The sequence below is a fragment of the Bufo bufo genome, chromosome 5, assembly GCF_905171765.1.
Source record: "Bufo bufo chromosome 5, aBufBuf1.1, whole genome shotgun sequence".
Lineage (NCBI taxonomy): Eukaryota > Metazoa > Chordata > Amphibia > Anura > Bufonidae > Bufo > Bufo bufo.
Window position 1 is genome coordinate 271,574,619 of NC_053393.1, and position 12,095 is coordinate 271,586,713.

General features: G+C 45.4%; 1 protein-coding gene across 1 annotated transcript in view; it reads right to left on the minus strand.

Annotated features, from left to right (window-relative positions):
- TRIO (trio Rho guanine nucleotide exchange factor) overlaps positions 1-12,095 on the minus strand; it is a 796,191-nt gene that overhangs the window by 230,874 nt on the left and 553,222 nt on the right. The window contains 1 exon segment of the mRNA XM_040431356.1: positions 8,203-8,489. Within this exon segment, the coding sequence (XP_040287290.1) occupies positions 8,203-8,489 (287 nt within the window).

Sequence of the window (12,095 nt, forward strand, 5' to 3'; positions counted from 1 at the left end):
AAAACCGTTTGGGCAAAAAAAAAAAATATTTGGCAGCCTTTGCTGCATATGTTATTGTGAGATACAGCCTTTACATAGTGTGGTTCTATTCAGATATTTGAAATACCGCCATTTGGTGCACAAATCTTTAATTGAGGCCTAGTGTGGGTCAGGCCGTGTGGGATACACCCTGTATATATAGGGCTTATATTCTTGTATTAATAAAACACCCTTTTTGGGGTAAAATACAAAATTTTTCAGGTCTTGCAGCATCAAGAAGTTTGAAATTCCAGGATTATATACTGCTGCCATATTCAGTTATTAAACAAACACCTGTTTGGACAAAAAAAGTTATTTGGCAGCCTTTGCTGCATATGTCATTGTGAGATGCACCCTTTATACATTTGGGTTATATTCAGATATTTGAAATACCGCCATTTGGTGCACAAATCTTTAATTGAGGCCTAGTCTGGTTCAGGGCGTGTGAGTTACACCCTTTAAATACAGGGGTTTGATTCAGGTATTTGAAATACAGCCATTTTGGGCAAACAAATTTAATTGAGGCCTAGTCTGGTTCAGGCCGTGTGAGATACACCCTTTAAATACAGGGGTTTGATTCAGGTATTTGAAATACAGCCATTTTGGGCAAACAAATTTAATTAAGGCCTAGTCTGGTTCAGGGCATGTGAGATACACCCTGTACATACTGTCGTTCTATTCTACTATTTAACACCCATTTAGCGCAAAATCCTAAATTTGACAAATATGAGGAGAGCGTCAAATAAGGGACGTGGCCCAGGTCGTGGTGCTGCTGGTGGAGCTCCTGTTGCAGGGAGAGGACGTGGTCGATCTGTGCCAGCTACACGCACAAGTGAAAACCCTTCCTCAGGTGCAAGTAGGCGACAGAACCTGCAGCGGTATTTGGTCGGGCCTAATGCGGCTCTACGAATAGAGGCCTGAACAAGTACAGGCGATAGAAGATTGGATTGCTGACAGTGGATCCAGTTCCTTCACATTGTCTCCCACCCAGTCTCCTGCTGAAAGACCACAGTTGGCACCTGCAGCTGATGTCCATCAGTCTTTCACCTCACCCCCTTGCAAATCAGCCAAGCAGTCTGAGCCCCAAGTCATGCAGCAGTCTCTTCTGCTTTTTGATGACTCTGTTAGCAGGGTTTCCCAGGGCCATCCACCTAGCCCTGCCCCAGAAGTGGAAGAGATTGAGTGCACCGCTGCCCAACCACTTATCTTTCAAGATGAGTACATGGGAGGACCACCGCAGCACGTCTCTGATGATGACGAAACACAGGTGCCAACTGCTGGGGCTTTCGAAAGTGTGCAGACCAACAAGGAAGGCAGGGGTGAAGACTGGGTGGAAGATGATGTGGAGGACGATGAGGTCCTCGACCCCACATGGAATCAAGGTCATGCGAGTGACCTATGTAGCTCGGAGGAAGAGGCGGTGGTCGCACAGAGCCACCAGCACAGCAGAAGAGGGAGCAGGGTGCAAAAGCGGAGCGGCCGTCCTCTAGACAGTACGCCTGCTACTGGCCACTGCAGCAATGGACCGAGCACAACAAAGCCAGCTCCAAGAAGTTCCCTGGCGTGGCAGTTCTTCAGACAATATGCTGACGACAAGAAACTAGTGGTTTGCACGCTGTGCAATCAGAGCCTGAAGCGAGGCATAAACGTTCTCAACCTGAGCACAACCTGCATGACCAGGCATTTAAGTGCTAAGCACGAGCTGCAGTGGAGTAGACACATCAAAAACCAAGAAAGGTCTCTGGCTCCTCCTGCTTCCTCTTCTGCTGCAGTCTCGGCCTCTTCATCCACCTCTGGAGTGACAGTGCGACCTGCCACCCCGCAAACAGAGGATCTTCCAGCAACACCACCACCTGGGTCACCAAGCATCTCCACAATGTCCCACAGAAGCGTTTAGCGCTCAATCTCCCAAACGCTGGAGAGAAAGAGGATGTACCCCCCTACCCACCAACGATCACTAGCCCTGAATGCCACCATTTCAAAATTACTGGCCTTTGAAATGCTGTCATTCCGTCTGGTGGAGACGGATAGTTTTAAAGGCCTTATGGCGGTGGCTGTCCCACAGTACATTGTGCCCAGCCGCCACTACTTTTCCAGGCGAGTCATCCCTTCTCTGCGCAACCAAGTGGGGGACAAAATCAGGTGTGCACTGTGCAACGCCATCTGTGGCAAGGTGCACCTCACTACGGATACGTGGACCAGTAAGTACGGTCAGGGACGTTCTATCTCCATAACAGCACACTGGGTAAATGCAGTGGTGGCTGGGCCTGAGGTGGATAGCAGCTTGGCGCATGTCCTTCCACCACCGAGGATTGCAGGGCGCTTCAGTTATCCTCATCATCTACCGGCTCCTCGTCTGGTCAGCGTAACACCTTCACTACCAACTTCAGGACAGCCAGGGGTAAACGACAGCAGGCTGTTTTAAAACTTCTGTTTGGGGGACAAACCCCACACCTCGCAGGAGCTGTGGACGGGCCTTGAACAACAGACCGATGAGTGGTTTGTGCCAGTGAGCCTCAAGCCTGGCATGGTGGTGTGCGATAATGGTCGAAATCTCATAGCAGCTCTTGGACTAGCCGGTTTGACGCACATCCCTTGCCTGACACATGTGCTGAATTTGGTGGTGCAGAGATTCCTTAAAAATTACCCCGATATGTCAGAGCTGCTGCATAAAGTGCGGGCTGTCTGTGCGCGCTTTCGGCGTTCTCATCCTGCTGCTGCTCGCCTGTCAGCGCTGCAGCGTAACTTCAGGTTCCCGCTCACCGCCTCATATGCGACGTGCCCACAAGGTGGAACTCCACCTTGCACATGCTGGCCAAACTGTGCGAGCAGCAGCAGGCGATAGTGGAGTTTCAGCTGCAGCACGCACGGGTGATTCGCTCGGCGGAACAGCACCACTTCACCACCAATGACTGGGCCTCCATGCGAGACCCGTGTTCCTTGTTGCGCTGTTTCGAGTACTCCACCAACATGGCCAGTGCCGATAACGCCGTTCTCAGTGTTACTATCCCACTTCTATGCCCTCTTGAAAAAACGCTCCTGGCGATGATGTGGCACAGGAGAAAGAGGGATCATTTCGTAGGGTTTCCGGCCATTCACAATTGGCTCCGAGGTTGGGTTCCTGCACCCACAAACCCAAGGTACACAATTGTCCAGCCAGAGCACAGTTCTGGAGGATGACAATTTTTGGGTGTGATGTACCACTGCTATACCTAGTAGACCGGTAAAAAAATAAAATTTTTATTGTCATTTACATTTTCAGGTGTATAGTACCACTGCTATACCTAGTAGACAGGCTAAACAAAAATAATAGTCAGTTACATTTTCAGTTGAAATTCACCAATTTTTGGGTGTGATGTACCACTGCTATACCTAGTAGACAGGTTAAAACAAAAAATTGTGGAGGAGGAGGAACCATGTTCACAGCAGGGTGGCACCCAGACCAGCTCATGGCCATCACTGGTGCGTGGCTGGGAGGATACAGAGGACACAGACGATACACCTCCCACAGAGGCCAGCTTTTCGTTGCCTCAGGGCAGCCTGGCACACATGAGTGATTACATACTGCAGTGTCTCCGCAACGACCGCCGAGTTGCCCACATTCTAACTTGTGCTGATTACTGGGTGGCCACGCTGCTGGATCCCCGTTACAAGGACAACGTGCCGTCCTTAAAGGGACACTGACAGGCCAAATCAGCATATTTAGTTATATATATGACATTACAGGTCTTATACAGTCTATTAAAAGCATCTAAGTATCCCCCCTGTCCACCTTATAAATACCGAAAAATAAAGTTTTATAACCTGCCTGTCTCGTCACCAATTCTTACCAAGGGGCGGCGTTTCATCTCAAAATGCGCCCAGCCAGCCGCTCCCAACTGCCGTTCTGAAGCCCCGCCCAGCTCATCAATATTCACTTCGCTGGGCGGCGGCTACAACTCTCCCCGACTCAAGTGCCCGGCGCATGCGCATAAAGCAGAGGCTGCATCGGCCTCGAAGACGCAGGCTGGGTGTGTACGCAGGCGCGATGTAACCACGGCGGGGCGCAGGCGCAGAAGATTAGACATGAACGATGCCAGGAGGATTCAATTGCCCATGCGCAGGATCGTGACTGGGGAGAGTTGTAGCCGCCGCCCAGCGAAGTGAATATTGATGAGCTGGGCGGGGCTTCAGAACGGCAGTTGGGAGCGGCTGGCTGGGCGCATTTTGAGATGAAACGCCGCCCCTTGGGCAGATTGGTGACGAGACAGGCAGGTTATAAAACTTTATTTTTCGGTAATTATAAGGTGGACAGGGGGGATACTTAGATGCTTTTAATAGACTGTATAAGACCTGTAATGTCATATATACACTCACCTAAAGAACTATTAGGAACATCTGTTCTATTTCTCATTAATGCAATTATCTAGTCAACCAATCACATGGCAGTTGCTTCAATGCATTTAGGGGGGTGGTCCTGGTCAAGACAATCTCCTGAACTCCAAACTGAATGTCAGAATGGGAAAGAAAGGTGATTTAAGCAATTTTGAGCGTGGCATGGTTGTTGGTGCCAGACGGGCCGGTCTGAGTATTTCACAATCTGCTCAGTTACTGGGATTTTCACGCACAACCATTTCTAGGGTTTACAAAGAATGGTGTGAAAAGGGAAAAACATCCAGTATGCGGCAGTCCTGTGGGCAAAAATGCCTTGTGGATGCTAGAGGTCAGAGGAGAATGGGCCGACTGATTCAAGCTGATAGAAGAGCAACGTTGACTGAAATAACCACTTGTTACAACCGAGGTATGCAGCAAAGCATTTGTGAAGCCACAACAAGCACAACCTTGAGGCGGATGGGCTACAACAGCATAAGACCCCATCGGGTACCACTCATCTCCACTACAAACAGGAAAAAGAGGCTACAATTTGCACGAGCTCACCAAAATTGGACTGTTTAAGACTGGAAAAAAGTTGCCTGGTCTGATGAGTCTCGATTTCTGTTGAGACATTCAAATGGTAGAGTCCGAATTTGGCGTAAACAGAATGAGAACATGTATCCATCCTCTGATGGCTACTTCCAGCAGGATAATGCACCATGTCACAAAGCTCGAATCATTTCAAATTGGTTTCTTGAACATGACAATGAGTTCACTGTACTAAAATGGCCCCCCACAGTCACCGGATCTCAACCCAATAGAGCATCTTTGGGATGTGGTGGAACGGGAGCTTCGTGCCCTGGATGTGCATCCCTCAAATCTCCATCAACTGCAAGATGCTATTCTATCAATATGGGCCAACATTTCTAAAGAATGATTTCAGCACCTTGTTGGATCAATGCCACGTAGAATTAAGGCAGTTCTGAAGGCAAAAGGGGGTCCAACACCGTATTAGTATGGTGTTCCTAATAATTCTTTAGGTGAGTGTATAACTAAATATGCTGATTTGGCCTGTCAGTGTCCCTTTAATTCCCTCACTGGAGCGTGATCGTAAGATGCGCGAGTACAAGCGCACGCTGGTAGACGCGCTGCTGGTGGCATTCCCACCTGACAGCGGGGGCACAGTGGAAGCACAAGGCGAAGGCAGAGGAAGAGGTGGCCAACGCAGCTGGGCACCGCCAGCACCTCAGAAGGCAGGGTTAGCATGGCCGAAATGTGGAAAAGCTTTGTCAGCACGCCACAACATCCAGCACCACCAGCTGATATGGAATATCTTAGCAGGAGGCAGCATTTCATGCCTACACGTACTGAATGACGGGTCTGCCCCCTTCAACTTCTGGGTATCCAAATTGGGCACATGGCCTGAGCTTGCCCTTTACGCCTTGGAGGTGCTGGCCTGCCCTGCAGCCAGTGTAGTATCTGAACGTGTGTTTAGCACGGCAAGGGGCGTCATCACAGACAAGCGCAGCCGCCTGTCCACAGCCAATGTGGACAAACTCACGTTAATTAAAATGCACCAGGCATGGATCCCTCAGGACTTGTCCATACCTTGTGCAGAATAGACATGTATACCGGCCCTAACCAGCCATTGTTATACTGCAGCGCAATTGCGCAGTTTCCCATTCTTGTATTTTGAATATTTCACACTCTTTTGGAGTGTACCCTAATTTAAAAAAATTAAATTAAAACTAAAAACCTGTGTTGGCTACCTCGTCCTCCTCCACCACCGCTTCCACCTACACCGCCTCCTCAAACTCCTACTCCATATGGAACTCCACCTCATAAATCAAATTTTTTATTTTTTATTTGTACGTATTTTATTTTATGTCATTTCACTACTTTGTCATTTACATTTTCAGGTGAAATTCACAAATTTTTGGGTGTATAGTACCACTGCTATACTTATTAGACAGGTTAACAAAAAATAAATAAAAAAATTGTCATTTACATTTTTAGGTGAAATTCACCAATTTTTGGGTGTGATGTACCCCTCATCTACCTAGTTGACAGCTTAATAAATTTCAATAATTTTCTTTAACATTTTCGGGTGACAAACAATTTTTTTCTGTCAAAGACCCCTGCTCTATCAAGTAGACAAGTTAATAAATTTCACAAATTTTTCTGTTACATTCTTGGGTTGACATTATACAATTTTAGACGTGAATAAACCCCTGCTCTGCATAGGTGACAGGGAATAAAATTTAATAAATTCTTCAGTAATTAATGCGCGCCACATCCTTTCATTCAATGCTTAAACTTTAAAAAGTTGTCACCCTTTTATGCTTTAATAATTTCTCCCATAATTAAACTCTATAATTTTAAATTTGAAAAAATGAATCCTCCCTTGGATGTGGTCTCTCTTTCTCATGCTCCCTCTCCGGCGTAGAACCCTGATTCCCCGCCACCCGTGATCACCATGGTAGGCGCAGAAAAGAACATCGAAAGTTGATAGAGCAGATATCCAATTGGATCGTGAACATCACGGGGAGGTGCGACATGGTGGGGCAGTAAGTTTGTCCACGCCTACACGAACTGACTGACAGGGGTCAGCCCCTGCAACTTCTGGGTCTCCAAATTGGTCACATGGCCTGAGCTTGCCCTTTACCCCTTGGAGGTGCTGGCCTGCCCTGCAGCCAGTGTATTGTCTGAATGTGTGTTTAGCACGACTGCAGGGGGTTATCACAGGTTAAATTTCCCAATGTTTTGGGGTGTACCCCAATTTAAAAAATAAAATTTAAAACAAAAAAACAGTGTAGGCTACCTACACCTCCACCACCACTTCCACCTACTCCATATGGACCTCGTCCTCCTAGATCAAGATTATAATTTTTACGTATTTTATGTTATTTAAAGTCATTTCCCTATCCACATTTGTTTGCAGAGCACTTGCCATGCTCTTAACCACATTTGATGCCATTTGCAGCCCTCTAGCCATTTCCATGACATTTTTACAGCCATTTTAGTGCTCAAAAGATCGGGTCCCCATTGACTTCAATAGGGTTCAGGTTCGGGGTCAAGTTCGGGTCCTTAACTCAAACTTTTTTCCAAACTTCAGCCGAACCCGAACATCCAGGTGTCCGCTCAACTCTATCAGGGACGGAAATAAAGCGGCTCTATGAGGAGAGTCTGGCTATCACTGACAACCAGCTGCACCATCAGCATGCTCTATATGATTTTCTGCCACTTTTGATGGTAACAATAGCACATCACACAGTGCTGTACTTGCTGACAAATCACACAAAGCTCAAAGGAACCAAATTAGAAATAAATGGGGTCTGCTGGGCACCAATTGGCTTTGAATGAAAATGGATAAGTCACAATGTCATGGTTTCTGTTTTAAAGGGAGGCGATTTGGCTAGTGTGAACAGAACTTAAATTGCACATTTAGAATTTTTTTCTTCCACCTGCTAGTTTCAGCACATGTTCATTTTCTTCAAACTTGCTTACTGTGCAGGTCGCAGGGGTGCTAGAGAGGTTTTGTGAGCTCTGATACAACTGGATATCTACACTATGCTGCCCCCTCTTACCCTCGAGTGATGTCAACAAAACAAAGAATGGGAAACTGCAGCTGCATCTTACTCCTGCTTTAGGTCTCCTATTTGCTCTATTAAAGGAGCAAAAACTGTGCACAAGTTTAGGAAATATGTGAACATTTAGACAGTCCTGCAGGAGGGAAAAGAGGACTGCATACAACAGTTGACATACAGTACACTAATTATATCAGTTCATGGTGTAAAATAGGAAACGTACCATCTATGCCAATTTACTAACCTCTTCAATGGTCTCATCTTGCGGTGTTGCTGCACTGTCATCAGAGTCCTTTTGATAGCTGGAATCTGTGTTTTTGCGCACATCTCTACTTTTTTTATGTTTATGAGCCATCTTTTTCACATGTCCATCAGCTTTTCCACTGCTAAGTCTCCTCACAGGGCTTGTTAGCCATTTCCTCAATGTGTTACCAGGTCGCTTAGGACCTGGTGAGCTTTGTGTATTCACCATATGTGGCTGTAATGAATTCAACGAAGCTGGAGGGCTAGCGTCATTAACAGAAATGGAGTCTATAGGAGTAAAAAAAAAAAATATATATATATATATTTTACAATTTTTAAAAACAGAAGGCATTTGAAATTAAACCTCATACATGGTAATGTCAAAATAGTTCACGAGCATGCAATGACCAACAACCCGTAACAGCAAATAGGACTGCTACATAACGCATAAGTGGTAATTAAATCTGCTAGTGGATACACAATATCATGTTTTAAATGCATTTGAATATAATTGTATTTTTTATTAATTCTGTTTAGTTTTCTGTTTCTGTATTAGAAGAGCAAAGCCTCATTCACACCCCGTCAGTGTTTCACGGACGTGTGCTGTACATGTTCTCCACAGACAGCACACGTCCCCATTAATTTTAATATGTGTATTCAGACATCAGTGTTTAAGCGCGGTCCGTGGGTCAGTTTTCAGCACGGATGCATGCTTAATTTTTCCGTGTTTACAAATTCATCACACTCATTATAGTCTATGGGTCAGTGAAAACCACTGATGCAACATGGATGCCATCCGCATTGCATCCGTGTTTCACGGATCATTAGGAAGAGATGCTTTGAAAATTATTTTTCAGCTGTTCAGTGTCAGTTAAACACAGATGTCACAAGGACAGCAAAAAACGGACGCACGGACCCAACACGGATCCTTCACAGATAGCTTCACGGATGCATCACTGACCACCTGCTCACGGATTTGAGCACTGAGAAGGCTTAACTTGACAGTAACAGAAGATAAGTGGGGAGTGTGTGTGTGTGGGCAACTGAGATAGGGCGGGGGTGGGAAGGTGATGAGGAGAAGAAACAGAGGGAGAGCTGAACAATTTGGACTTGAGATAGATATTGTTTTTTGAGGTCTATATATCAAAATACTGAGATATTAAACAGAATCTCACATTGAAAATGGAATCTGAGCTGCAGACAGCGGGATACAGAACAGGAGGAGCTGTGCAGACTGATATATAGTTTTCTGGGGAAAGATTTAGTAAAACTTGTATTTCATTCATTTAAATTCCTATACATTTTGGGCTTTGAAGTCAAGGAGGTGGTCCTATCAGTGCTTGACAGCTGTCAATCACTGACAGGACCGCCTCCTTGACTTCAAAGCCCAGAATTAACAGGAATTTAAATGTATAAATTACAAGTTTTGCTGAATCTTTCCCCATAAAATCATAGATCAATCTTCTCTATAACATGTTCTATAACAAGCTGCCTGCAGCTCAGACACCATGTTCAACTTGACAGGCTCCCTTTAATCCCTAATAATTGTCAGGCAAGGAAGGTCCCTAAAGGAGAGTTCCATCATCAACTAGTAGCTGATAAAGTGTAATCCTACATTTAAGGGTGCATTCACACGACCGTAAGTGTTTTGCGGTCCGCAAATTGTGGATCCGCAAAACACGGATACCGGCCATGTGCATTCTGCATTTTGCGGACCGCACATGGCCAGCGCTATAAAGAGAATGCCTATTCTTGTCCGCAACTGCGGACAAGAATAGGGCATGCTCCATATTTTTTGCGGGGCCGCAGAAAATAACAACGGATGCGGACAGCACACGGTGAGCTGTTCGCATCTTTTGCAGCCCCATTGAAATGAATGGGTCCGCACCAGTTCTAGAAAAATTGCGGAACGGATGCGGATCCATTTATACGGTTGTGTGAATGCACACTAAGGGTCCATTCACATGTCCACACTTTTGGTGCGGACCCATTCATTTTCAATGGGGATGGAAAAGATGCGGACAGCACACAGTGTGCTGTCCGCATCCGCATTTCCGGTCCGCGGCTCCGCAAAAAAATAGAACATGTCCTATTCTTGTCCGCAGCTGTGGACAAGAATAAGCACTTCTATTGGGGTGCCGGCCCGGTGTTTTGCGGATCCGCAAAACACTGCGGACGTGTGAATGGAGCATTAGACTGATTAAGAAGTTGGAATTTAAGGAGAACCCTCATGTCATTACAGTGTAATGTAACCATGGCCCACAGATTTTCACATGACAAATATGGTCAACGTGCTTGAATCATTGACAGGCTGATGGTGGGTCTTGTTTCAGCCATACAAGTGGGATCAAACATTTGGCTCCTGCCATCAGGTGTGTAAATAGTGATGTCTTTGATGATGTGAATGAGTTTGTTGAAATCCTAAAGTGACCAATTCTATGGTTGACTTAAAGTCTCTAAAACACACTGCCTGAATGTGTGATACTTTCGTCTGCCAGCAGGAAGTGGGCAGAGGGCAATGCCACCAGATATGTGATGGAGAAAACATTGCCGAGTTGCATCTCTGCTGTCAGAGTGGGCTAGCTGTACAGGAGTTCAAGTGTTCTATACTATCTAGTTAGGAGTTTTTAAAGATTCTCTTGGAGTTTGATGCACCTAGAGAAGGCATGGAAATGTGTCACAAAAAAATTATTTTTTTTAGTCTTGGATAGACTTCTCCCCAATTCCGATTCCCACAAAGTGAGGGATGGTTGGTTGAGAATTATTTGAGCAGTAAGTGGGAGTAGAGTGGCTAATTTATGTTTAGATGTTTTGTGGGTGAGAAACATCTTTTCAAACCAGGAAAGTTTTTTTAGTCACCTTCCCTAATTTTTGAGCAGGCTTTGGATTTGATGTACATCGAGGTAAGAGATTGGAAGGGAGGGAACTAGATTGTGGTTGTGGTTCTTGCTAAGGACTGTCTATGCTTCTGAAGAAGGGGATTCTATATACATTCCCCCGAAACGCATTGAGCTTGTTTATAATAAAGCACCTTATGTTTGGAAGTACCCCGGGTTATCATTCTTGTGGACGTGGTGGTTTTAACATACTACAGGCGATCTCGGCGAGGGTGTCAAGTGTCTTGAGTTTATCTTGTACACCCTCCTTCCTAGTGAAGTAAGTGACATATTCAATTCAACTGGCCTATGATGATTTTTTGTGTATGTCGTAGGGTTATAATTCGAATCATTGTGTATACCTTTTATGAGCTAAAAAATAAGATTGCTCTTTTTTTATACCAATTGTGCAGTTTTATTCTATTCACTTGGAAAACATACTGTGGCGCCCCATACACTTCTTGGTTTTATTGTTCAGACATACGGTCCACCATACCTGGTGAGTCTGTGCCACTCTTTTGGTTTTGTGGGTTGCAGCCTATCACCTCAACATCTTCATGATCTCTGCCTCTTTCAGGTGTTCCACTGGCACTCTTCCTTATCCCCTATCACCACTTGTCTTTCTATTCCACCACTATTCCCTTCCTATTTTTTTTTCCCCCCTCCTTTTGTGTCTCACTCCGTTTTTTGCTTTCTGTTCTTGAGGTAAGAGATTGGAAGGGAGGGAACTAGATTGTGGTTGTGTTCTTCGCCAAGGACTGAGTTAAGGTGCATTATCTGCAATTGCAATCCGGTTCCACAAATTACCAGATGTGTTAAGACTGCTGGTCTTATAGACAAGGCAAGAGAGAGACTAAAGTTAAGGGAGAGGGTGTGGGGAACACATTTAGTGAATTGGTGATATTAGCCCACGCAGTTAAAGAGTACCTGTCGCCACTCTTGACATGCCTGTTTTAATAGCCTCATGCATTCCCCATGTAATAACAATCCGGCCACATCTATTTTTATGGCTCTATTT